Source organism: Passer domesticus, chromosome 5, assembly GCF_036417665.1.
Source record: "Passer domesticus isolate bPasDom1 chromosome 5, bPasDom1.hap1, whole genome shotgun sequence".
Classification (NCBI taxonomy): domain Eukaryota; kingdom Metazoa; phylum Chordata; class Aves; order Passeriformes; family Passeridae; genus Passer; species Passer domesticus.
This window is the reverse complement of record NC_087478.1, coordinates 47,449,030-47,471,018: the sequence shown is the minus strand read 5'-3', so window position 1 is coordinate 47,471,018 and position 21,989 is coordinate 47,449,030. Positions and strand designations below refer to the sequence as shown.

The 21,989-nt window shown below is 45.4% G+C and overlaps 1 protein-coding gene across 5 annotated transcripts in view; it reads left to right on the top strand.

Moving 5' to 3' along the window:
- Window positions 1-21,989, top strand: part of ZC3H7B (zinc finger CCCH-type containing 7B) — a 47,405-nt gene that overhangs the window by 8,582 nt on the left and 16,834 nt on the right. For 3 of the 5 annotated variants that reach the window (XM_064420104.1, XM_064420106.1, XM_064420105.1), the window contains exons 4-16: window positions 201-398; window positions 1,248-1,406; window positions 4,016-4,096; window positions 5,567-5,626; window positions 6,983-7,025; window positions 11,732-11,991; window positions 13,428-13,776; window positions 14,763-14,872; window positions 15,725-15,887; window positions 15,972-16,133; window positions 16,759-16,964; window positions 18,257-18,357; window positions 19,030-19,211. In XM_064420104.1, the coding sequence (XP_064276174.1) occupies window positions 201-398; window positions 1,248-1,406; window positions 4,016-4,096; window positions 5,567-5,626; window positions 6,983-7,025; window positions 11,732-11,991; window positions 13,428-13,776; window positions 14,763-14,872; window positions 15,725-15,887; window positions 15,972-16,133; window positions 16,759-16,964; window positions 18,257-18,357; window positions 19,030-19,211 (2,074 nt within the window). The remainder of the gene's footprint in view (window positions 1-200; window positions 399-1,247; window positions 1,407-4,015; window positions 4,097-5,566; window positions 5,627-6,982; window positions 7,026-11,731; window positions 11,992-13,427; window positions 13,777-14,762; window positions 14,873-15,724; window positions 15,888-15,971; window positions 16,134-16,758; window positions 16,965-18,256; window positions 18,358-19,029; window positions 19,212-21,989) is intronic. The other 2 variants (XM_064420107.1, XM_064420108.1) reach the window with 2 other exon arrangements.

The window sequence follows — 21,989 nt, the reverse complement described above, 5'->3', positions numbered from 1 at the left end:
AGTATTCAAGAAGAATGAGAATTTGACTGGATTATTCTCCTCTACCAAAAAAACTGATGTTTTACAGGAGAGTAGGGATGGACTAATATCTTAGTGGGCAAGCAGTTTGCTAAAAGATAGGGAAAGGAATGGGAAATTGGGAGGCCTCTCCTGTGTCTGAATATCCACTTGAGTCTATTTGTTCTCTCCCTGCTGCCCAGGCCTTTTTGCAGAAGCTGGTGAGAAACTTGTTTGCAGAGGGCAATGATTTGTTCCGAGAGAAGGATTTCAAGCTTTCCCTGGTCCAGTACGTAGAAGGGCTAAATGTGGCGGATTATGCAGCCTCTGATGAGGTGGCCATCCCAAAGGAACTCCTCTGCAAGCTCCATGTCAACCGAGCTGCCTGCTACTTTGCCATGGTGAGTGCTTTCCCAAGTCATCCCCAGGAGCCAGGGTTGCAGTGCTGTGCAGTTGGAAAAGATGCCATGAGGCATTACAGCTGGTTTTGTCCACTCCCTGTCCAAACACTGCAGGAGACAACAACACACAGAAAAGTCTGCAGTCTCCTCACAATTGCACTGTGTCTTGCAAGAGCAGAGGAGGAATGTGAGGAGAGGGGGCCAGGCCTAAGGTACTGACAATGCAGTTCTGCTCTTCAGTGGTGAGGAGTTAGACCCATCCAGTGCTTTCCAGTGTTGAGCAAGTATTTTTCTGGAATACTGTTTATTGCTCTGGAGACTCTGGCCTCCTCCATTGAGACACTGGAAGACAGTAGGAAGGCTTTGGGTCTTGAAGGACCTTGCAGCATACACATGGAAAAGGATTCTGAAATACCCAGGCTTTGAAAGACTGCATGCTTCCATTTTACTAAGGCATGTAACAGCTTTCCTTTATGGCACAACCCCGGAGCAGGCCCATCCTGTTTGTAAGGACACTGAGTCCTCTGAAAATTAGCAAGCAGTCACATAATTAAAGACTTTCAAGTGTAACATGCTCAGGGTAGAGGGGGAGACAAGATATGGTTGCTTAAGCAGCCTTAGTTCTGTCATTGCTTGACTTTGAAGTGTTTTGAGTTTTGCAAGATTTAACAAAATGTTCTGTTAGTGTAGGTGTGTTTACACGCTGCTCTGTGCATGAGGTAACGTATGTACTTCCACCTGCTGCTTGTATTCCTGTTTTCTGCTGAGAGACAGAACACTTGCATTCACAGAGAAGGACGAGTTAGCCTGCTGTGCCTCAGCTGACTGCAGGTGGTCTGTTCCATGCAGGGGTTGTATGAGAAGGCACTGGAAGACAGCGAGAAGGCTTTGAGTCTGGACAAGGAGAACATCCGAGCGCTGTTCCGGAAAGCCCGTTCCTTAAACGAGCTGGGAAGACACAAGGAAGCCTATGAGTGCAACAGCCGATGCTTGCTGTCCCTCCCACATGTAAGTTTTGGACACACAACTCATCTTGCTTTTTGTGGCTCACAACATTCCCCTCCTCAACATGCTTAGTGTGAGGCCAGAGGACAGTGGAAGAGAAGTTATGTCTGTTCCCAAGAACATGCTTATGGCAAAAAATCTGTTTCTCTGACTCAAAGATGTTTGTCCTCCCATGTTTCTTCAGGCCAAGTCACCTCTTACAGATAGTGCCAGCCAGGGACACCAGTTAGTGACAGCAGGTTCATGGTCTGTTTGTGAAGAACAAACCCCTACTCTAACAAAAGGTGAACTAAAGCCATGAGAAGGCTTTAATTGGCTGCTTTATTATCTCTAATGGAAGTGACTAGGAGCATGGGATAAATGAGAAGTGGAGCTCTGAAAGGAAAACATGGCTGGTTTTCCTATGTTGGATACAAGTGTCTCACATTTCACTTCCTGATTGCTAAGGCAGAGTAATCAAGCTTTTTATTTCTTGAGGAAGATGCAAAGGTGTCCTTGACATCACATGGCATAGTTATTTTTGTGTTCAGGGGTGTGTGAATTTTTGCATGCAGAGAAGACTATCTGCATATACTAGGAACTAAATATTTTCCTGATAGTGCTTTTGAGCATCCTCTTAGGCCAGGTATTGATCTGGAAAGCAAACTGTGATTACATGGATTCAAGTGAACACTTTGCTGATGTTGGTTCTGATCCATCACAGTAATATTATTACAAGAAAAATACATCCACCTCAGCAGGAGAAGTTAACATTCCTTTATTATTAGTGTTATAGAAGCAATCTTTGAAAGCCTTGTTAGCAGTTAGTTATTCCTTTTGTACAGCTTGTAAATTGTAGCTTCTTTGACTTGGCAGTACAGGGTTACCAAAATATATTAAATGTATAATTTTTGGGGAGTCCCAAGGAACTGTTTTATAAACAAACACTTTGGTTAACAAAAGCATTTAATGTAGGTGTTCTTGTAAAGCTATATGTGGCTATATTTTACATTGCAGTTTAGCCATTTAATTTAATTTGTATTTTAACTATATAGTTATGTTTACATAGCTGCCATTATTATCATTATTTTATCAAACTTTGTAACAGGAAAGTTCAGCCTAAAAATCTCCATATTGAGTGATCTGTGTTTCCTATTCTAAACAATTCAGCCTTGTAAATTAACATATCCCATTGTCTTATTACCTGCCTAACAGAAATCATAAGCCTTCTCTCCATCAAATGATGTCATGCTATCCATCATTTCACTCCTGTTTCCATTACCCTTTGGAGCACGTGGTACTTCCATCTTTGCATTGCTGTAATTGCTGAGAACTTTGTGGTCAAAACAGAACCTGTCTTAAAACTTCTGATGGTAAAGGATGTACCACTCATTTGGCTCACTGTCTGTCAGAGTTAACTTGTGCTGCAAGTTTGCAGTTCTCAGTATGGTGAAGTTAATACTTCTCTGTGGTACACTTGTGTTTGGTATGGCATGGGGGGGGGAGTTTAGAAGAAGAAATGGACAAGCTAGATTTTGTTTTCACTGAGTTCAGTGAAGATGGTGCCAAGACTAATGTTGAGGATGTGGGGGAACACAATCAAAAAATGGCACTCCAGATTGAAGGGAAAAGTTACTGATATGGTGGGCTGGAAGAACCAGAGGCTTCTCAGCTGTTGAAAGGAAAAGGACTCAACGTGCAGGGAGAAGGAGATTAGAAAGACCTTCTAGAATTAGATTAGAATCATGGCAAGTAGAGAGAAGAGGGCAAGCTTCAAGGTTGGACATGAGGGGGGAAATGTTGGAAGATTAAAGCGGGCTATCACAATAGGTTGGGCAGATAGACACTTTTTTTCCTCTGTGGAAAAACTGTTGAAGTGCTCTGATAATTTTTGCAAGCGGGGAGAGAAAGAAAAACAGAAGGAAACAGTTGCTGTAAGTGTAAAAGACTGTGGCAGGTTGTTAGTCTGGGCAGGAAGCCCATGGTGGTGTGTGAGTGGGCATGGACACTGGGCAGGGAGGATGGTAAAATGCCACACAATGGGGAAAGCTGAAGATCTGCTTGACTAAGCTGAGGCAGTTTAGCTGGAGCTGGAGACAGTCAAAATGCCTTCTAGCTAGCAAGTAAAACTGGGACTTGGTTTCAGCTTTAAAAAGTAACAAGCAAAACAGGCTAGTGGGTACTGTCTGCATATCAAAACTGATGATTAACTCTGCAGCTGGCAGAGAGGGAAGACATGCAGGTTCCTTCCCAGGCATGGAGACCTTGTGGAAGCTGTATCAGCAGCCAGCCTTGGCAGCTCCTTCAGCCAACTTGCCTGCAGGACTCCTGAACCCTGTTTTTGCAGAGCGGGTGCTTTGTTGGAAGCAGATACTTGATTCTGATTTTCTGCAGCATTGAATGAGTATAGGGCAAAACTCCTGGTGCAACTGCAGCATCTTGGCGGGACTAAATGACAAGAATGCTGAAGTCTGTCTGGACTCTCCTGGGGCTGTTCTGGAAATTATCTATCTGCTGCTGTCTGAAGTTGAGGCTTGGTGCAGCCCAGTGTGCATAACTGCATTCCTCTTTTTTTCATCCTGTGTGCCACAAAGGCAAAACTGAAAGTGTCCCATTAATTGTTTTGTCCCCAGGATGAAAGTGTTACACAGCTGGGGCAGGAGCTTGCCCAGAAGCTGGGACTGAGGGTTCGAAAAGCATACAAAAGACCTCAGGTATGACTTCTTTTGTCTTAGAGGCTGTCCTTTGCTTATACAAATTTACTTTAGCAGAAGTGGTAGGTGCTGCTCTGCAGTTACAGACATTGTACACAACCCTGCCTACTCTAGCAAGCTACTAGCAACCCTCCTTGTCCTGACCCTCTGACTCACTTTGCCTTGATCCATTTCTAGCCCCATTGCTGCTCTGTGTCTACTGCCAGGATGTTTTCTGAGACCCCAACTGGTGCTGCAGCAGAAAATTCCAATGCAGTAGATGCCTACTGTGTTGTTTGCAGGAGAGAAACATGTGGCCTGATCCCAAAGCAGGTTTTCCATCATAATCCTCTCCCTGTTACACGATGAGAAGGATGGGATCCTCTCCTGCAGTGGAGGCATGGCTGGTTGTGTAGTGCAGTGGATCATGAAGGGTTTCTGCCCCATTTCTAGGCATACACTTCTTTGTGGTGGGGGAAAGGCTTGGCTTTGGGAGAGCCCTGGGTGCACACCTGGTCAGAAGCTGATTGACCCCAGTGGCTGGATCTGTAACTTGGCTCTACAAGGAGGTGCTGTAGATGTTTACACGTGTACCCTGGGATGGAGCTAGAGGGCGTTAGGCCACTGCTAGCCATAAAGCTGCTCTCCCATGAGCTGCCTTGGTCACAGATTTTGTTCTCAGGAGCAGAGAACATGAGCTAGTAGTGGAGGCTGACATTTGTGTTTGCATCCTTGGCCCCAAGCATGGGGTTGTTAAACAAACAGCGTGTTCCATCTGCAGAGGGGCACCTCTGTAGCATGAGGTGGCATGATTGGTGGGCATCTGGTTTGCAGAGAGCTTTTAGGGTAAATCTGGCTGTAACATGTTAATCTTCTCCCCAAAAAACCTCATGTGTGATTTGCCTAACCTAAGAAAACTCCTTGATCTCATAGCAGCTTTCCACACTCTGAAGTGTTTCTGTCTCAAAGAAAGGGATGTTTATGTGGAAATACTTTTTGTACCTGTTCACTGTGCTGGCCTTGCCACCTTTTTTGCCACTGTCATGTTACTCAGCTGAGATGGGCTTAAACCACCTATATGTTAGAAATATAAAAATTAAACACTCCAGAATGCTTTTTATTATTTGAAATTCTGTGATTGGTATTTTGTTAACACTTTGCAACTTTGTGTAGAGTTCCAGCTTTCACTCCAGTGTGGTAATTCCCAAAGTGACAATTTCTTAACAAAAACCAAACCCATCTGTTTCTCAAGGAAGTTTTTTTTCCTCCTGGTTGTGGGTCGGCTGTTCTGAGGTGTATGGAACAATTAAATGTCCCTTTTCAGTGTTGACAAACGTGCACTCTTGTGTCACAGTGGGGTAAGGGTAACCTTTTGGGTGGCTTTTATTTTTGAGCAATGCTTGGAAGGAAACCATGTTGTAACCCAGCTTTACCTAGTTTATGAGCATTCATGGGCTGAATTCTGTTCTAAGACCTCTCTCTTCCTTGCAGCAGGAATTGGAAACATTCTCACTACTCAGTAATGGCACGTCAATCAATTCATCAAACCAGGTAGAGTTTGCATCCTGTGGTTGTTACTATTTATGCATTGTGCTACTAGAATGCTTTAAAGTTTTATTTACATGCAAATTTATAACTGACTTTTAGGTTTGAACTGTTTTAATTAGTGTTTTCTGCTCTTAAGGGATATTGCCAAGAAATTAATTTCTTTGAAAACATTTCTCCTGACATAATTTTTTATGTTGGTAATTAGATCACCAAAGATGGTTATTCTTCTTAGTTATTGTGAATGTTTGCTATCTCTTGCATTTTAAATAAATTTTTGTTTTCAAGTTTTGAATGTCTAACAATGATGCTAAGAAAAGTCAGAAAGTGCAACTGCCGAAGAATCATATAAAATTAAATTCTGTGGTGTACTGAGTAAGGTACATACACAGTTTGTGTATTGTCCTGGGCAGGGCAGTGTACAAATACTAAGGTAAAATATAAGAAATTGTTGGTTTCCTTGGTCTACCACTGGGCAAAAAAAAGTCCCAACAAGCAAGCACTTGCTGTTTTTACTGGCTGTTTGGTATTTCACAATGCTCCTTAAATCAAATAAACAATAAAACTATAAACATTGTAATTTCGTACAAACTACTAAAGAACTAGTTTACCTCTCAGTGTTCTGTGATTTGGCTTCATATCTTTTTAGCAAGGCCAGTCAACTTTCTTTAATAATTGCACCTAGTTTTTAATTTCAAAATCTTCTCCTTTTATAAGAATTGAAAATAGCGCAAAACTGTAGCAAATGCAATATTATAAGACAAATGCTTTACTTGTGCCTTTTTCAGCTTAATCTGAAGGCACATGTACTTACCTCTATTTATGTTTCTGTAAAATATGGACTCAATTTATTCCTTGCCTTGAGCTCCAAGTCAGCAGTTGTCTTGGCAGAAACATTTTCCTGTTTTGAATTTGCTGTAGAAGTTTGTGGTTGTTAGATTGCAAAATATGTGAACTAAGAAAAGGAACGTTGTGTAAGATCAGGCTAATCAGATCTCCCATGCAGTGGGCTGACCAATTGATGTGTCCTGGGACTTGGGACACAGTGTTCTCATCCACACATGAAATACCCTATTCTATGTATGGAGTTGCTCACATTGGTGGATATTGTGCAGACATGGTTTTCCTTTGTAGCAAAAGGATTTGTTAGCTGCTGAAGATAAACATGAATAGGTTCCTTGGATCAATGGCCTCCTAAAGTCCATTGGTTTTACTGTTCCAGCACAGAAAGAGGCCATAAAGGAAAAGAAAGGGTCATATACATTTAGGAGTAGTGAAGAGTCCCATATGTGAAGTGTGGATGTCTATTTAATAACTTCTCACAATATTTTTCCTCTCCCTTTCCCTACATCCTCTTTGCAGACTACTTCCAATGGATTGGGCTCAATAGATGACATTGACACAGGTAAAGATATCGCTCTCCTCAGACTTTTGTGGCTTCAGTATGGTTTGTGACCAGGCTGGCAGGCTTGAGAGGTTCATCACCTGCATTTGTGTTTCTTCTGCACACTCCTAACTTTGGTAACTAGGAGAAGGAAAAAGTGGTGCAAAGCAGGAGTGTTTTTCTTGCAAAACCAGGTTTTGTCCAGGCACGGTGAGAGATGTGTCTGGGAGGTAAAAGGGTCTGCTGAAGTACACAGCTCTCTCCAGTTGTGCTTTCTTGAAGCTGCTCTTGGCAAAACTTCTGAAATTCTGCTCCAAGGTAAAACATTCCATATAAAGTGAAGTTAAGGTTGTTTTGCTCTGAGTGCATATGGTCCTCCAAGACATTGAGGAGGAGGAATTGAAAACAAAGGAGTTGGGAGGGACCCAGGGAGAGCCGAGTTCAGGGTTAGGCACCCAGGAGGAGAAGGAAGATAAGCAGGGTTGCTTTTCTGATGCTGGGAAACAAGTGACCTTAACTCTGCCCCTGTAGAAAGGCTTGCTGCCTTGTGTGCTGGAGCACTGAACTTCTGCCTCTGAGCACATCAGTCTTTATTCCTTTGTCAGGTCGCTCTGTGTGTGTGAAGGTAAGTGTGAGGACTTACTGCAAGTAGCAATTGCTGTTTTTGTAGAAAGAAACTAATTTCATTATTAGGGTGCTTTGGAAAGCATGTTAGTTCTCTGTTGAATGCCAGCTTTGTATCTGCTTGCTACATGAGATCATGAGACCCAGTTCTGTAAACTAAGGAGAGTTTTTCAGGTTATCTTGCTGTGCTAAAATTAACTGGACTCCTACTACAGACTAACGAATGACTGCATCCAGTAAGCTCTTTATCTAATCTGGATTTGGTGTAAGAGCAGCATGCCACCTTTACTGCAGATCAGGCAGACAGAGCCTTTACTGCTGGGAAATCTTTGCAAAAGCACTGGAATTGTGTTATCCAATTGCCCTGAGCGTGGTGTGCCACCAGGACAACTGTGAGTGCTGGGTACCCTGAGAGTTTCAGATTCAAAGTTTTTTAGCAAGGGTTTTTGTGGTTGTTGTTTTGTTTTGTTTTAAAGTGCAGACTCTTGAAGCCTTTCCTCCATGTTTTGCTTGATGTTATCTGATTAACTCAGCTCAGTCCTGCAGAGAGATGACGGCTCAGATCTGGCTCAGTATGGCCATTGGCCAGCTAATGCACCAGGGAACCACTGCTGTTTTGGAGAGCAGAACTAGAAACAGTGCTTTTAAAAGCTTTCCCTTGGGGACAGGCAGATATATGGCCAGAGAAGCTACCAGCTGGGGGAGCTTGGTATGAGAGACTTGGTTCATGGGCGTGTATGGACAAGCCCCTTGTTGACCTTATAATAATACGTGGGGCTGAGTGTGATGGCAGGCACAGAAAACAGCAGGTGTGGGTGTGCCTGTGAGCTACTCATCAAAGACAGCCGTTTTATTCTTTCAAGATGGAGCAAACGTTAGGGGAATGCAGAGGATGCCTGAGCATTCTGTAAGGAGAGTACATGAGATGTGGATATAACAGCTGGTGACTGAGGTCAGATCTGGTGTCCTGAGGAAAGCAGGAATGGGAAAGGAGAGAGAGAGAAAAAGACTTGGAAGAGTAGAGTGGGAGTTTTGGTGTTTAACCAGTATTACTGACGGGACTGCCTTGGTCTGTCTGGCCTCGGCTGCTGACCAAACAGCGGCACCTGTGGAGTTTTCTCCCCACAGACTCTGTTCAGTACCTGTGGTCACAGCTGAGCACGTGGGGACAAGTTTGGGCATGGCCCGAGCTCCAGAGCTTGCGGGCTGGAGCTTGCTGCTGAGGGGGTCACTCCTCAGGCCTTCCCCGAGCAGGAGAAACTCTTAAGGTGAAGTGAAGAAAGGAGCGGGTCCTGATGGAGAGTTTTAATCCAGAGTTTTTATTTTGGTGGCACGGCCTCTGAATCCTGCAACAATCCACTGAACTCTCCCACCAGAACTCTCCAACAGAACCCCTACCTCGTGGTCTGCTTGGCCTTTTACCTGGGGAGAGGGGCAGGGGAGGGAGCAGAGGGAGCACCAGCCAGGTGTGAGGGGAGGGGGTCTCAGGTGAGAGGGACACCTGGGTGGGCCAAGGGCCCCCTAGGGGGTGGAGAGCATCCTTTGAACCTGCCCATCACTCGATGGTCCCCTGGAATTTCTGGGTTGATAGACTGTGCCCAGCAGGAGTCAAGGTGGGGGAAAGGAGAGGTGATTGACAGCCCACCTGGGGAAGGAATTTTCAGGGAGAAACCAAGGGAACTAAGGCAAGCCCTGACATCACACTGCAACATGGGAGGAAGTGGCTGAAGGAATAACAGTGTTTGGGTGGTCAAGGAGAGGGGAGTGAACATCTTCCCTCTTCCACTTGCAAGTAGTGGAACCTGTTGGTCCCTGCTCTTTTCCTTGCCCTTCAGATGCACTGAGCTGTGGGGGTCTCATGTTGTTGTCTGCCTTTTGGTCATGCATTCACTGTTTCCGGGTTTGGGGCCTCTTAGGGTGTGTGAGGGCCTCTTTTCTTTGCTTCCCAGTCTGAGTGGAAAATGCAGGGCCTCATTTGTTCCTCAGAGAAGGTCTGAACTGCTGGATCCTTTCAGGCCCTGTCATTGTGCATCCTTTTGCTCCCCACTGCACGTGTCCCCATCCCTTCTGGCATGTTCTGAACTTCTTGTTGGCCTCTGTAGGGATCTTGACAGTACTCCAGATTTAAACATCTGAAAAATTGGAAGGCACAAGCCATCCCTTTGTACTGCAGGGAATCTGGCCAAGCCTCCAGCCATGAGAAAAGCTGGATAGCTGGCTCCCTGGCGGCTGGGGGTTCTGCACCAAAGGATGGGATGAGATGAGATGAGATGAGATGAGATGAGATGAGATGAGATGAGATGAGATGAGATGAGATGAGATGAGATAAGTAATTGCAAAGGGGGCATGGGGTTGGAGCAGAGCCTGATTGGTGGGGCAGCTGCAAAACTAAGGACATGCACAGCCTGTGGGAAATGCATTCAGCTGCACACCGAAATCCTGTGTTGGATCCCATAAGGTACAACATGTGTTTGCCTTCAATGGCATGCTTGAGGATGTTGGGAGGGACCTGTGTCTGTTTCTTGCCACTTCCCCTGCTTCCCTATCTTTTTTCATGGCTCAGCCTCCAGTGCCTTGTGCAGTGACCTTTGCTGCAGTCCATCCATGTGGGCCATTCACAAAAATACTGGAGGAAAGGTTGCAGGGGTTAGTGCTGTGCTCTGGGTGGGGTGAGAGATAAGGAAGCATTCCTGAGTCTGTCATCTCTGCTGTTGTTTTGTTCAGGACTCGGGGGTTTGCTGGAATTGCCAATTTGCTGAGCTCTCTGAGAAGAAGCTCTCAGTTTGCAGCCAGTAACAGGGCTCACTCTCCTGGTCCCTGATGCAGAGGGATGGCCAAGTTCTCTTGGGGGCTGAGTGAACAGACCTGGGACAGACAGGATGCAGCATTTCTTGCTGGATCAAGTTTTGCATCTCTGAAGCTTGTCTAGTTTCTTGCCCAATTTTTTCAGTCTGTCTAATAAAAGCTATTGTCTCTCCTTCCAAACTTTGCCTTGCTTTTATAGCTTTTATAACTGTTGCAGTTACAGTGCAGCCAATGGGATGTCAATGAAGAAAGCAGCATCTTTGTCTTATTTCTTTTCTTTTATTCCAGGACATCTGCACAGGGGCAGAATTAAGGTAGTTTGGGTGCTTGGTTTGACAAGTGCAAATGTAATGCTGCATTTTCCAAATTTCTAACATTTGAACTTTTTTTTTAACCTTTAATTTTTTTGAGAATAAAATGTTCTTTTGTGAAGAACATGTGCTTGAAACCTTAACTTCACTTAACAGAGGTTTATATTGCATGATGGGAACATCTTATTACTTCAGTAATGTACTGGAGAGGGGAAGAAACCTTAGGGAAAACCACTGCCTCTTTCCTGCCTCAACCCTGCTTCACATGAGTTCCCAAGGGCATGTTTGCTGATTGAGGGGGAATATTAGTAGCAACCTCCCACTTTTGGACATCAGGAAGGACTCAAGAGCAGGGAATTTACTTGGGTAAAGAAAGCTGAGCAAGTCTGATGAGGATTTTTGGGACATGTTGTTAGCACAACCTGATCTGACCACTCAATCTCTGACTCTCCTCTCAACAGGGCCTTGTGTTTTTTGTCTTCTTTCATTTAGGATGCCTGGGTTTTTAGAGAGGATGTGCAAGTAAGCAAGCTTTCAGCCAGGATATCAAAGCTCCAAGGAGTAGAGAAGGCAGTGATCTCTGCCAAATGCATTAGTGAGGAACATTAAAGTAAACACCAGGTGGTGGCTTACAGAGAAATTGTATTACTTGCCTCTGGCCTTTAGTCCTGGCCATAATGAATTTGGTAACTGCTCAGCCACAGGTTTTGTGTTGTTCCTGGTTGCTGTATGTGCTTGCCAAATCCTGACAGTCAGACTGGGCACTGGCCCTTAGAATGTATTTCAGCTATTGGTGAGCCATTGGAGAGTGGGAACAAAAATGAAAGGGCAAGTATTCTTCAGAGTAGAGCCTCTCCTCTCAGAAAATTGGCATACTTGGTTTTTGTGATTTGATGGAGTTGTACAATATTGTTTTTGCCACGTTGTGCTCTATTTGTCTCCTGCAAGAGGCTCTCCTGGTGACTGGCTCTGTTTCTCTCATCACAGACTGCTCTATGGACCTGCAGTGCCTCCCAGCTCCTGTGGCCACCTCCATCCCTGTGAATGAGGGGCTGGCCCCTTTGCCTTCTGACTCAGATGCAAAGGGCTTGCCCACCTCGCTTCCTGCTGCCAGCTTGCTCCCATCTCCAGACTGTGTACCCTTGCCAGTGCCTGAGAACACAGAGGACTTCACAGATGGGGATATCATTGGGGAAGAACTAGACTCCCTCCTGGATTCCCTTGCTGAAGGGTCACCATACCCTCTAGTAAGAGCGGGTGCTGCATGGGTCTGCTGCTTCTTTGTTCCACATAGGTCCTTGGAAGTCCTTGGAGCATGAGATGTGCATGCTGCCTCTCATTCTCTTTCTGTAATTCTTCTCTCCTACCTCTTCCTCTGGGAAAACTCATTCATTCTTTCCTTTATTTCTGCTACTGTGAGTATGTAGAGTCCTCCTCCAAGCGTGCTTTGCTGTGTGCAGCTTCAGGGAGCTGCCTCTCAAAATGTGTCATGCTACCCAAGGTAGCCGTCCCCTGACGTCTCCTTCCACCTGGCCTCTCATGTCCGTGAAGTTGAAGCAAGTCTGAGAGTAGTAAAAGGAGTGTGCTGAAGCAGGAATGGTGGATGTATTTTATACAGTGGGCATGCTCTAATCTCATTGTATTTTGTGCAGGTTGCACTCAGCCTAAGCTCGTTGAACAGGTCTGGGAGCTGCATAAACAATATGTATTCATACTTACGTTAGATTTTAGTTGCCAGTGTTGCTTATGTGAGCCACCGTGGGTCTGGAAGGAGTATAGTGATTTTCATGTTGGAAAAGCCCTGATGAGAGGTGTCATGGGTTGTGATCATTACCCTGACCTTTGCACTGGGTGTACTGAGCTGGTTCAGGTGCCCAGCGCAGGGCACTGCCTTGCTGACTGATGAACTCAGGTATCCCAACACCTCCTCAGGGATCCTGCTCCAGACTGTTTGCAGTACAGAAAGACTGGGAGGTCTGTGGGAAGTCTGCAGGTGGATTGAGCTGCCAGGTACAACACACCCTTCACTGGGAGCCTGTTGCTCTCTGTTGTCATGGTTTGACTCCAGTCAGCAACTAAGTACCAGACAGCTGCTCACTCACTTACTTCCTGCCCCTTCCCCAGTGAGGAGGATAATTGAAAAAACCCAAACTTGTGGCTTAAGATAACAACAGTTAAATAATTGAAACAAAATAAAATACAATATTAACAACAACAATAATAATAGAAAAGGAGAGAGAGGGAGGAATAAAACCCAAGAGAAACAAGTGATGTACAGTACAAATGCTCACTTGCTGACCAGCCTTCCTTAAGCAGCAGTCAGTGACCCTGACCAACTTCCCTCAGTTTATATCCTGGGCATGATGTTCTGTGGTATGGAATATCCCCTTGGCTTGTTCAGATCAGCTGTCTGGCTGTGCCCTCCCCCATCTTCTTGTGCACCTGCTCGCTTGGCAGAGCATGGGAAACTGAAAAGTCCTTGACTTAGAGTAAGCATGACTTAGCAATAACCAAAACATTAGTGTGCTATCAACATTATTCTCATGCTAAACCCAAAACACAGTGCTGTACCAGCTACTAAGAAGAAAATTAACTCTGTGCTGGCCAAAACCAGGACATCTCTTTTCAGTCTTTGCTCCTCAATACTAATTTGCTATTTATCTTCCTTCCTGCTCCCCTGAAGTCTCTGGTCCAGGGCACCATTCCTACCAACCTGCCAACAGAGATGCCCCAGTTGATTCCTGTGTTTCCGGGGGGAACTCCACTGCTGCCTCCAGTTGTGACAGCCAGCATCCCTGTCTCTACCCCTCTGCCACCTGCCTCCTTTGGCCTGGTGATGGATCCCACCAAGCAGCTCTCCTCCTCCTCTGTCCTGGACGCCTTTGAGGCCCCACCAGGAGGAAGTGGCAGCTCCACTTTAGATTCGCTGGATTCCCTGGATCTGCTTCCATACACAGATACACGGCTTGATGCCCTGGATTCCTTTGGGACAAGCAGGGGGTCGCTGGATACCTTGGATTCCTTTGCCATTGGTAGGTGCTGGCTGATGTGGTTTTGTGTTGCCTTAGCTGTGAATGCATGCCAAAATTATTTCCTTCAATGCTGAGGACATATGTCTTGTAGCTTTTTCTGCTGCTGTGGCAGAATGGGAATATAAATGTAGAAGAGCAGTGAATTGTCTTGGACAGAGTAACTGATAATGTTTAGCTCAAACATAATGAGAAGAACCTGTTGTAATCCCAGATAACCTGTACCTGCATGGAGTGAAATCTAAAGAGGAGAAAGGAGCAAAGGTGTATAATGATGAGTGATGAGATTTAAACTTGGCTTGGTGTCCAGAGCACCTCCCTTGGCACAATTTGCCGGACTATAGCATGATTACTCCACCTTCCTCCTCAATGACTCTTTGACATTTTGCACAAAGTTAGCAGAATGGTAATGACTGTTTTAGATGATACAGCACCTTGTTGTGCTGGGAAGAATGATAGAGGCCAAGGTAGGTCTTTCCCATCTCTGAATTCAGGGCAATGAGTGTCCTCTCAAGTGGGGCTCTGAACTCCCATGTCATAAGGAGAAAAGCTGTGGAGGATGCTGGGCAAGGACTAAGTCACCTCCTGTTCAGGAGGGAAGTGGGCTTCTTCTTGGTTAATTTGTTCCCAGTATTGCAGTATATTGGTAGCAAAAGTATTTTGAGAGCAGCAGAGATTGGCCACATTGGCCAGTGCTTGAATACTCACATTTACCTCAGCTTTGGGTTGCCATCTTAGTAATGCCAGTTCTTAGCAGCATAGAGTTGGGTTCAGTAGGATTTCTGGGACAAGAAGGCATTTTCTGGAGTTTTTCTGAGTCTAGATAGATGGTTTGGGAAGAAATTATTAAAACATTATGAAATAAATATATGAATAAATAAATAAATGAATATAATAAGCTGCTGTTTGTCCTTTTGTGAGTAGAACTGCCTCTGAGAGTGAAATGATTGTTTTTGTTTTGTGGGGCTCTTTTCTCTTCTTTTGTCCAGAAGAAACAAGCTCTCAGGAACTGCGCCACCCACCCGGCAGCCAAAAACCAGCCCCAGTGGTGAGTGAGCTACTGCCCCGTGCCGACGTCCCAGGGTGCTCTGGAGCCAAGGTAGTAGTGGTGGTGATAGTGGTCACTTGGGTGATGTAGGTAATTTGGGCCCCTCCTCTTACCCTGCCCTGGTGAGTGTTGCCTCCCATGTGGTGGCAAGGCAGGTAAAGATTCCCACTGAGTCAGCAGGAAGACACTTGTTCCGTCTTTGTTTTTATCCGTAACTCCATATTGCCAAGGTAAACTTGGCGTGACTGAGGCTGTAAGGTCAGCAGGGGATCGTGGAAGCCGGAGTCCCACCGTGTCTGGCAGCCACATAACACTCAAGGATGAGGCAGAGTAAGCCAGCTTTGACTTCAGGCTACTGAAGTTCTTTGTTGCTCTCTGCCCCTATCAGGAGGCTTCTCCAGATGTTCTGCCTCTGTCCTGTGTCTCCAGTCTTGGAGAAAAAGGGGAGGATTAGTAAGCTTGGAACAAACGTTATTCTTGAGTTCCTGTCCCTTGCTGGCCCTGTTAGCATCAATGTGAATATCCCTGAAATTGATAAGTAGTTTCAGTTTTTTCTTAGCTTGGGATAAGGTTGATTTAAAAGTCATCCATGGCAGAGTAGATTGTGATGGAAGGAATGGGAAGGAGTGAGGAAGGCATTTTGTTCTGTGGCTCATGATAGAAAACTAAGGTCTCTTACCAGTAGGAAAGAGGTCTGTCTTTGAAGTGAACACACCACAGTGTTTATTCTCTTTGAAAAAGTTGCAGTCATCTCTTCTGGAAATGTCATTTCAGATGTGAACATTTTGATGAGAGAGAAAATGAGAAACGTTTTGAGAGACTGGAGAGGGGCAGGGGGTTGGAGAGGTCTCTTGCCCATGTGGTTGCAGAGCTGAACAGAGAGGTGTGTGTGTTTTCACTCAGGTCAGCCTTGGTGGAGTGAATCACCCAGCTGTGCCCAAGGCCACCGAGCACCTGCTGTCCCAGCCAGAACCAGTAATGCCCAACACGGCTCTGCTGGTGAAGAACCCCCTGGCATCTACTCACGTTTTCAAACAGGCCTGTCATATCTGCTACCCCAAAACAGGTGATGCATTTGCTCTCCCACAGAGCACTAGCACAGACTAGGAATTGGCTTTCCCCGGGCTGATGGGGTTGTTCTCTCTGGCAGGGCCCAAGGCTGGCGATTACACCTATCGGGAAGGCTTGGAGCACAAGTGCAAGCGGGACATCCTGCTGGGCAGGCTGAAGAGCTCAGAAGACAAGACCTGGAAGAGGATCCGTCCTCGCCCAACCAAAACCAACTTTGTAGGATCCTATTACCTGTGCAAAGGTGATCTGTGGCAGTTGATCGCTGGAAAGGGGCTGTACCAGGGAAGAGTGGGAGGGAAATTCTGTTTGATATTGCCTGCTGGCTCTAGGGCATCCTATTCCATCAGTAGCAGGGCTGTGGTTCTGCCTGGGGAAGTATTCTCTGCCTGCTCCTTTGCTCCAGCCCATCCCACAGTACATGCAGGCAGTGTGACCAGACTGGTATCCCGAGGCAGTGTCATTACAAACTACCTAATGAGGTAGGGAGATTGCAAGAACCAAGCTAAAATGGCCCCTTACTGCTGGGCCTGTGGGAGAACTTAATCTGTACTTCAAAAAGGGGTTAGTTAAGTCGTGATTTGTCCCTGGCCAGGCACTGAATTAAAGCTGGCCTCTTGTTTTGAGATGGTTTCCCCCATAGCAGCATTACTTGAGATTGTCACCATTCAGTAGTTTGCATTAACTCCTGAATGTATTGATATAGGTGCACTTGGGAGGAGATGTCTTTTCCTTTTTCTTTTAGCTCTCTGTTTTCTTGCTTTCAGTTCCATGTGAGGCGTGGGCAGTGGGAGAAGCTGAGAGAGAGTTTAGTTTCTGACTGGGCCGCCCTGCCTGTGTGGTGGTGTGTGCTGTTTGTTGCTTTGTAGATATGCTTAACAAGCAGGACTGTAAGTACGGGGATAACTGCACCTTCGCGTACCACCAGGAAGAGATCGACGTGTGGACGGAGGAGAGGAAGGGGACCCTCAACCGTGACCTCCTCTTTGACCCGCTAGGTGGGATCAAGCAGAGCAGCCTCACAATTGCCAAGCTCCTCAAGGAACATCAGGGCATCTTCACCTTCCTCTGTGAGGTACAGAACTGGTGGGAGGGGGCAGGCATCCATCATCTCTTCAGTATGTATCTGGACCACTGATATGTTGATAGTTGCCACCACAAAAATATGGTGGGATGGCTCGTACTGGAGTGCTTGCAGTGGAAACTCTGGGAAGGCCAAGAAGGTTGGAGTCTGTTACACCCAACCAGCCTGAAGAGGCAGACAAAATATTCTACAGGGAGATGAGCTAAGTCTCATAATTGTTGGCCCTTTTTCTTGTGGGGAACTTCAACTTACCAGGTGTCTGCTGTACATAAAGCACAGCAGAGAAGAAACAGTCCAGGAGGTTCCTAGAGTGTGTGGAAGAGAACTCCTGACACAGCTGGTGAGGGTGACAGCTAGGGAAGGCATCCACTGGGTCTGCTGTTTGTGAACAGAGAAGAACTGGTGGGTGATACAGTGGAAGCCAGCTTGGGCACAGCAGTCATTCAGTGGCAGAGGTTTCAGTTCATGGAGCAATAAGGAGAGGGGTCAGCAGACTGACACCTTGCCACTTCACCTTCTGAAGGGCAGACTTTAGCCTCTTTAGGAGCCTGCTTGGCAGAGTACCTTGGGAAGCAGTCCTGAAGGGAAAAAGAGTCCAGGAATGTTGGACATTTTTCAAGAAGGAAATCTTAAGGGTGCAGGAGCAAGTCACCTGTAACTCTGTGTGTCCCAGCCAGTGCCCTGCTCCCAGAAGGACAGTGAGCATTGTACACAGGAGTGCAGGAGTGCAGGAGAAAGGAGGTGATCCCATGAGGCACACAGCCTCATGGGATCACCTGTCTCTTCCCCAATCTTGACATATTGCTTTGAATTGGAATTTAGCCCCACTTACATTAAAAATTGGAATTCCATAATGCAACAAATTTCCACTTGATGTCTGTGCAGAGCTACTGATTGGTCAGTTGAGAATTGCCTCATATAATTTTAATGCTCTGCAGCACAGAGTTTCCCATGTTGGCAGTGCATGTAAAGGGACGTGTTCTTTTTTCTCCCTTGTTCTTGTTCTCTTGGCTAACAGGGAAAGAATATGCGGCTCTGACCAAAATTTTTCCAACCACAATGGAAAATACTGTGGAGAATAAGCCAAAAAATGTTGTCCGGAAGCTTTTCCAGAGATTGACTTGCTTTATTTTAAAGCCCTACCACAAAGTTTTCACCACACTTCTTTCTAACTTTGAACATTAGAATAGGCTGGCTCTTGTTCTTTTTTCTCCTCTAAGTGAAGTTGCTCTGGTTCATTGCTCTCTAAGATTTTCCCAGTATGCTAATTCTTCTCTTCTCAGATTTGCTTTGACAGCAAACCCCGGATTATCAGCAAAGGGACCAAGGACACGCCATCTGTCTGCTCCAACCTTTCTGCAAAACACATTTTCCATGACAACAAGTGAGTGAACAATTTTTTTCTCCTGATGGGAACCATGTCTCACAAGTCCAGCCAGTTTAACTCCAGGGCTCTGGTCTCTTTCTTCCTTTCCTCCCTATGGGTTCCAGTTGTAGGACAGCTCAAATCATGATAAATAGCACTTCATCCTGCATATTTGCTTCTGGTGCTGAGGGATTTCAGGCACCAGCAAAGCCCTTTGGCGTCACTCTGTTAAGTTTTCCATTGACTTAATTTGCCTTTCAGTTTGGCCTTTACAAAAAGGTCAAAACAAAGATCCTCTAGCTCAGGATCCTGCCTCTGTCTGGTAATGAATGTTTAGGAAAACAAGCATAACAAACATGTCAAGTACACAGTTATACAATTCCTTCAGATTCCTGGCAACCTGAGACGTGGGGAGATGCTGAACCAGACGAGTTGGTATCTTTGCTGTGTATTTTGAAACTTGTCTGATCTCTGAACTTAGGCAGAGCATCACCCATGTGCTCAGAGTGAAAATAACTACCCAGGCTTGATCAGGTGGGAGGGCAAGGGTTTGCTTTTCCCGGAGGGAATCTGTCTCTCCCAGTATCAATTTTCTTGTGTCCTTTGCCTGCCCAGTCAAATATCTGGATGTCATATGTAAGTAGGAGGTGGGGAGGGTTTGATCCCCTGGCGCTTTGTATTTTTCTGCAGGTGTCTGGTCCACATTGTGCGTTCCACCTCCCTGAAGTATTCCAAGATCCGTCAGTTCCAGGAGCACTTCCAGTTTGACGTGTGCCGACACGAGGTGCGTTACGGCTGCCTGCGTGAGGACAGCTGCCACTTTGCTCACAGTTTCATTGAGCTCAAGGTCTGGCTGCTGCAGCAATATTCAGGTGAGTGTGACTTGGCTGGTGTTGTGTTCACCTGAGTTTCTTCCAGTGTGTACCCAGGGCGAGTTGAGAGGGAAAGAAGGTGATTTGGGACTACTGAAAAAGTATCACTCGCTCCTGGAAATTGCTTACTCTGCCTCCTCAGGCACACAAAAGAGAGGACCAGGGTGTTCTGTGAGGTGATTTGGCCCTTGTCCATTTACAGGAACTGCAAATACAATTTGCAGACCAGAAAGCCTTTCCCTTGGGACCAGCTGAATAAATTAAAATTCTAATTAGGTAGACAGAGCTGAATCCCAAGAGCTGTTTGGTGCTTAGATCTTGTGCAAATAGCAGCTGGACCCCTGAGTGAACATGTCTTGCAGTGAGAATGGCAGCACAGGTGACAAAGCAGTTGGTTATATAAAGAAGGCTGTGAATCTCCAGTTTCTCAAAACAAATTCACCAACAGCAGGAAATTGCAAGATACTTGGTGTTTCCCGAAAAGCTTTTGATGACATGCCTCAGGACAGCGCTTTACAGAGATTATACTCAGGGAAATCATATAGTGACACTGCCACATCTGGCACTTTCAGTTCTGTCTCTTTGTCTCTGTCTGATACTTTGGAGTTTTCTCTGGCTGCTGTCCTGTTGGCTGTTTAGATATTAGTCCCCCCACAGTGCTACCTGCATGTTTTTTCACCACAGGGTCTCATTTAGTGCAACACCCAGCCTGGTAATGGGAGTACTTCAGAGAGGAAACACATTATGGATGTTTCTCACCATTCTTTGATGTCATAATTAATGTTCAGTGCAGTCCTTGGCCTTGGCTTCAGCTCATGAGGGACAGTGATGAACAGATAGCACATTGTGGCAAATGCCATCTTTAATCTTTCTGTTTGCCTTCATTTTCTTGTGGCCTCAGGAAATTAAAAAATTACAGCTCTGGAGTTTCTAAGATAGCACATTGCCTGTGAGTCATGGGCCACCATTGCTGCCCTACATGCTTGTGATACTGCTCATTGTACTCTGGGCACTCTAATATTCAAGTACCTTGCTTTTATCACCATCCCAAGGTTGGTTTATTTTAGTTGTTTTGGTCAGGTTTTGTTACTTGAAAAGTTTCTTCCCTTCTTCCTTCCCTCTGTGTTCCTTCCTCTTCATCCTGCAGAAGAAATGAACTGATTTTTTTTCTTCTTTACTTCTTTATTTGAAGAAATTATTTCAAAGGGAAAGTTGAAGAGATGAAACAAGCCATGAGTTAAGCTGTAGAGTTGATCATTAAGCCTTGTGCTTAATGATCCACCTTTTCCAACAATAGGACATTATCTTGTGGGCTTTTTTTTCTGCAGGGCTGTATATATGAGCCTGCTTTCCTTGTTAGTTCGCCTCTCTCAAGTGTAGCCTTCATTATGGAAACCAAGATTAAAGGTAGTTGTTGCCATTCTCTGGGAATGCTTTAGCTTTGGAGCAGGAAGTTTCATTTGGGCACTATTTGCTCGGCAAGAATAGGAAGAGGGCAGCTTACATTTGAAACACTTCACAGCCATTTGAGCATTCACAGAGCTTTTGGCTTTGTTCATGGGGATAAAGGATTGTATTAGTGGAGTAAAGGTTCCCAAGATGTGACAGGCAGGACTGTTTTCTTGTTCACTGTGGTTTTTCACAGGCATCTCTTGCTATCTTCCTCCACCAGTGGTAATAACAGACTCTTTGTCTTCACTAATGATATTGCAAAAGATGCAGAAATATTATAAGTAATCAACACATGGGCCTTTTTCTTTGTGATGGTTCATGCTTTGAAAAGCTGGTAGATTGGAAACCATCCTTTCACATTTGTGAGGGCTTTAATTTCCCAACCACCACATTTCTAGACTGTATTGTTGAGATAGTTGAGAATTCTAGAACTGGAAAAAGGCAGTCACAAGAACTACATTTGAAATTCAGTCTTCTGACAAGACTTGTATACGCTTCTCCCTTGGTTCTGCACCCCAAGGATCACAGGTGTGCAGAATGGAGAAGGTTGGAGCTGCTTCAGCCCCGTTCCTGCCAGGTCCAGTGCAGCGTGTAACTCTTTGTTGTGGTTTTCCCAGCTTTAGAGTTTTTGTCTCCAAAACACAAATCATCATTGTGTCTTAGCCTGGAATACTTGGACATGGAAGAGAGAGTTGCAATTTTTCTAACTTTACACCATTTCTTCTGGGATTAATGGTTAAGAAGTAGAGTATTCACCAACAGCTCTGATCTGTGAGCAATACCAGTTGTGCAGTAGCTGCCATTTTAAAGACCTGAGCAAATGTTCTTGAAAAATGATGACATTTTCTGAGTGCTTTTCATCCTGTTCAAGCCCTGCAAATGGCAGTAGTGGTGCCTGATGGGGACATGAACAGCTGAAATCACAGACAGACAAACTGAGGTCAGGAATGCTGTGACTTACCCAAGCTACACACAGCCTAAGCTGAGATGAAAACTTCTATTTGGTGGCCCTTAAGTTGTGGAATGTGCTGTCTCCCAGATCAGTGATTGTGTTTATGAAATACTCCTGGGGAATAGCTCACTTCAGTAATAAAAGCTGTAGGCATCAGCAAAGCAATCAAATTTGCAATGTCTGTGTCCTGGGGATGCTGCATCAAGGCCATCCTCAGCACCCCCCTTGCAATCAGCTACCTGTGTAAGATATTTGCTTCAGTTTGTTTTGGCAGCTGTCTTGGGTCTCTAGAGCACTTAATAACTTGACTGCCCATCTAGCTGGCTGGTGCTAACAGAGGCTGTTCCCTCACCACTTGAGCTGGTTAGGAGCTA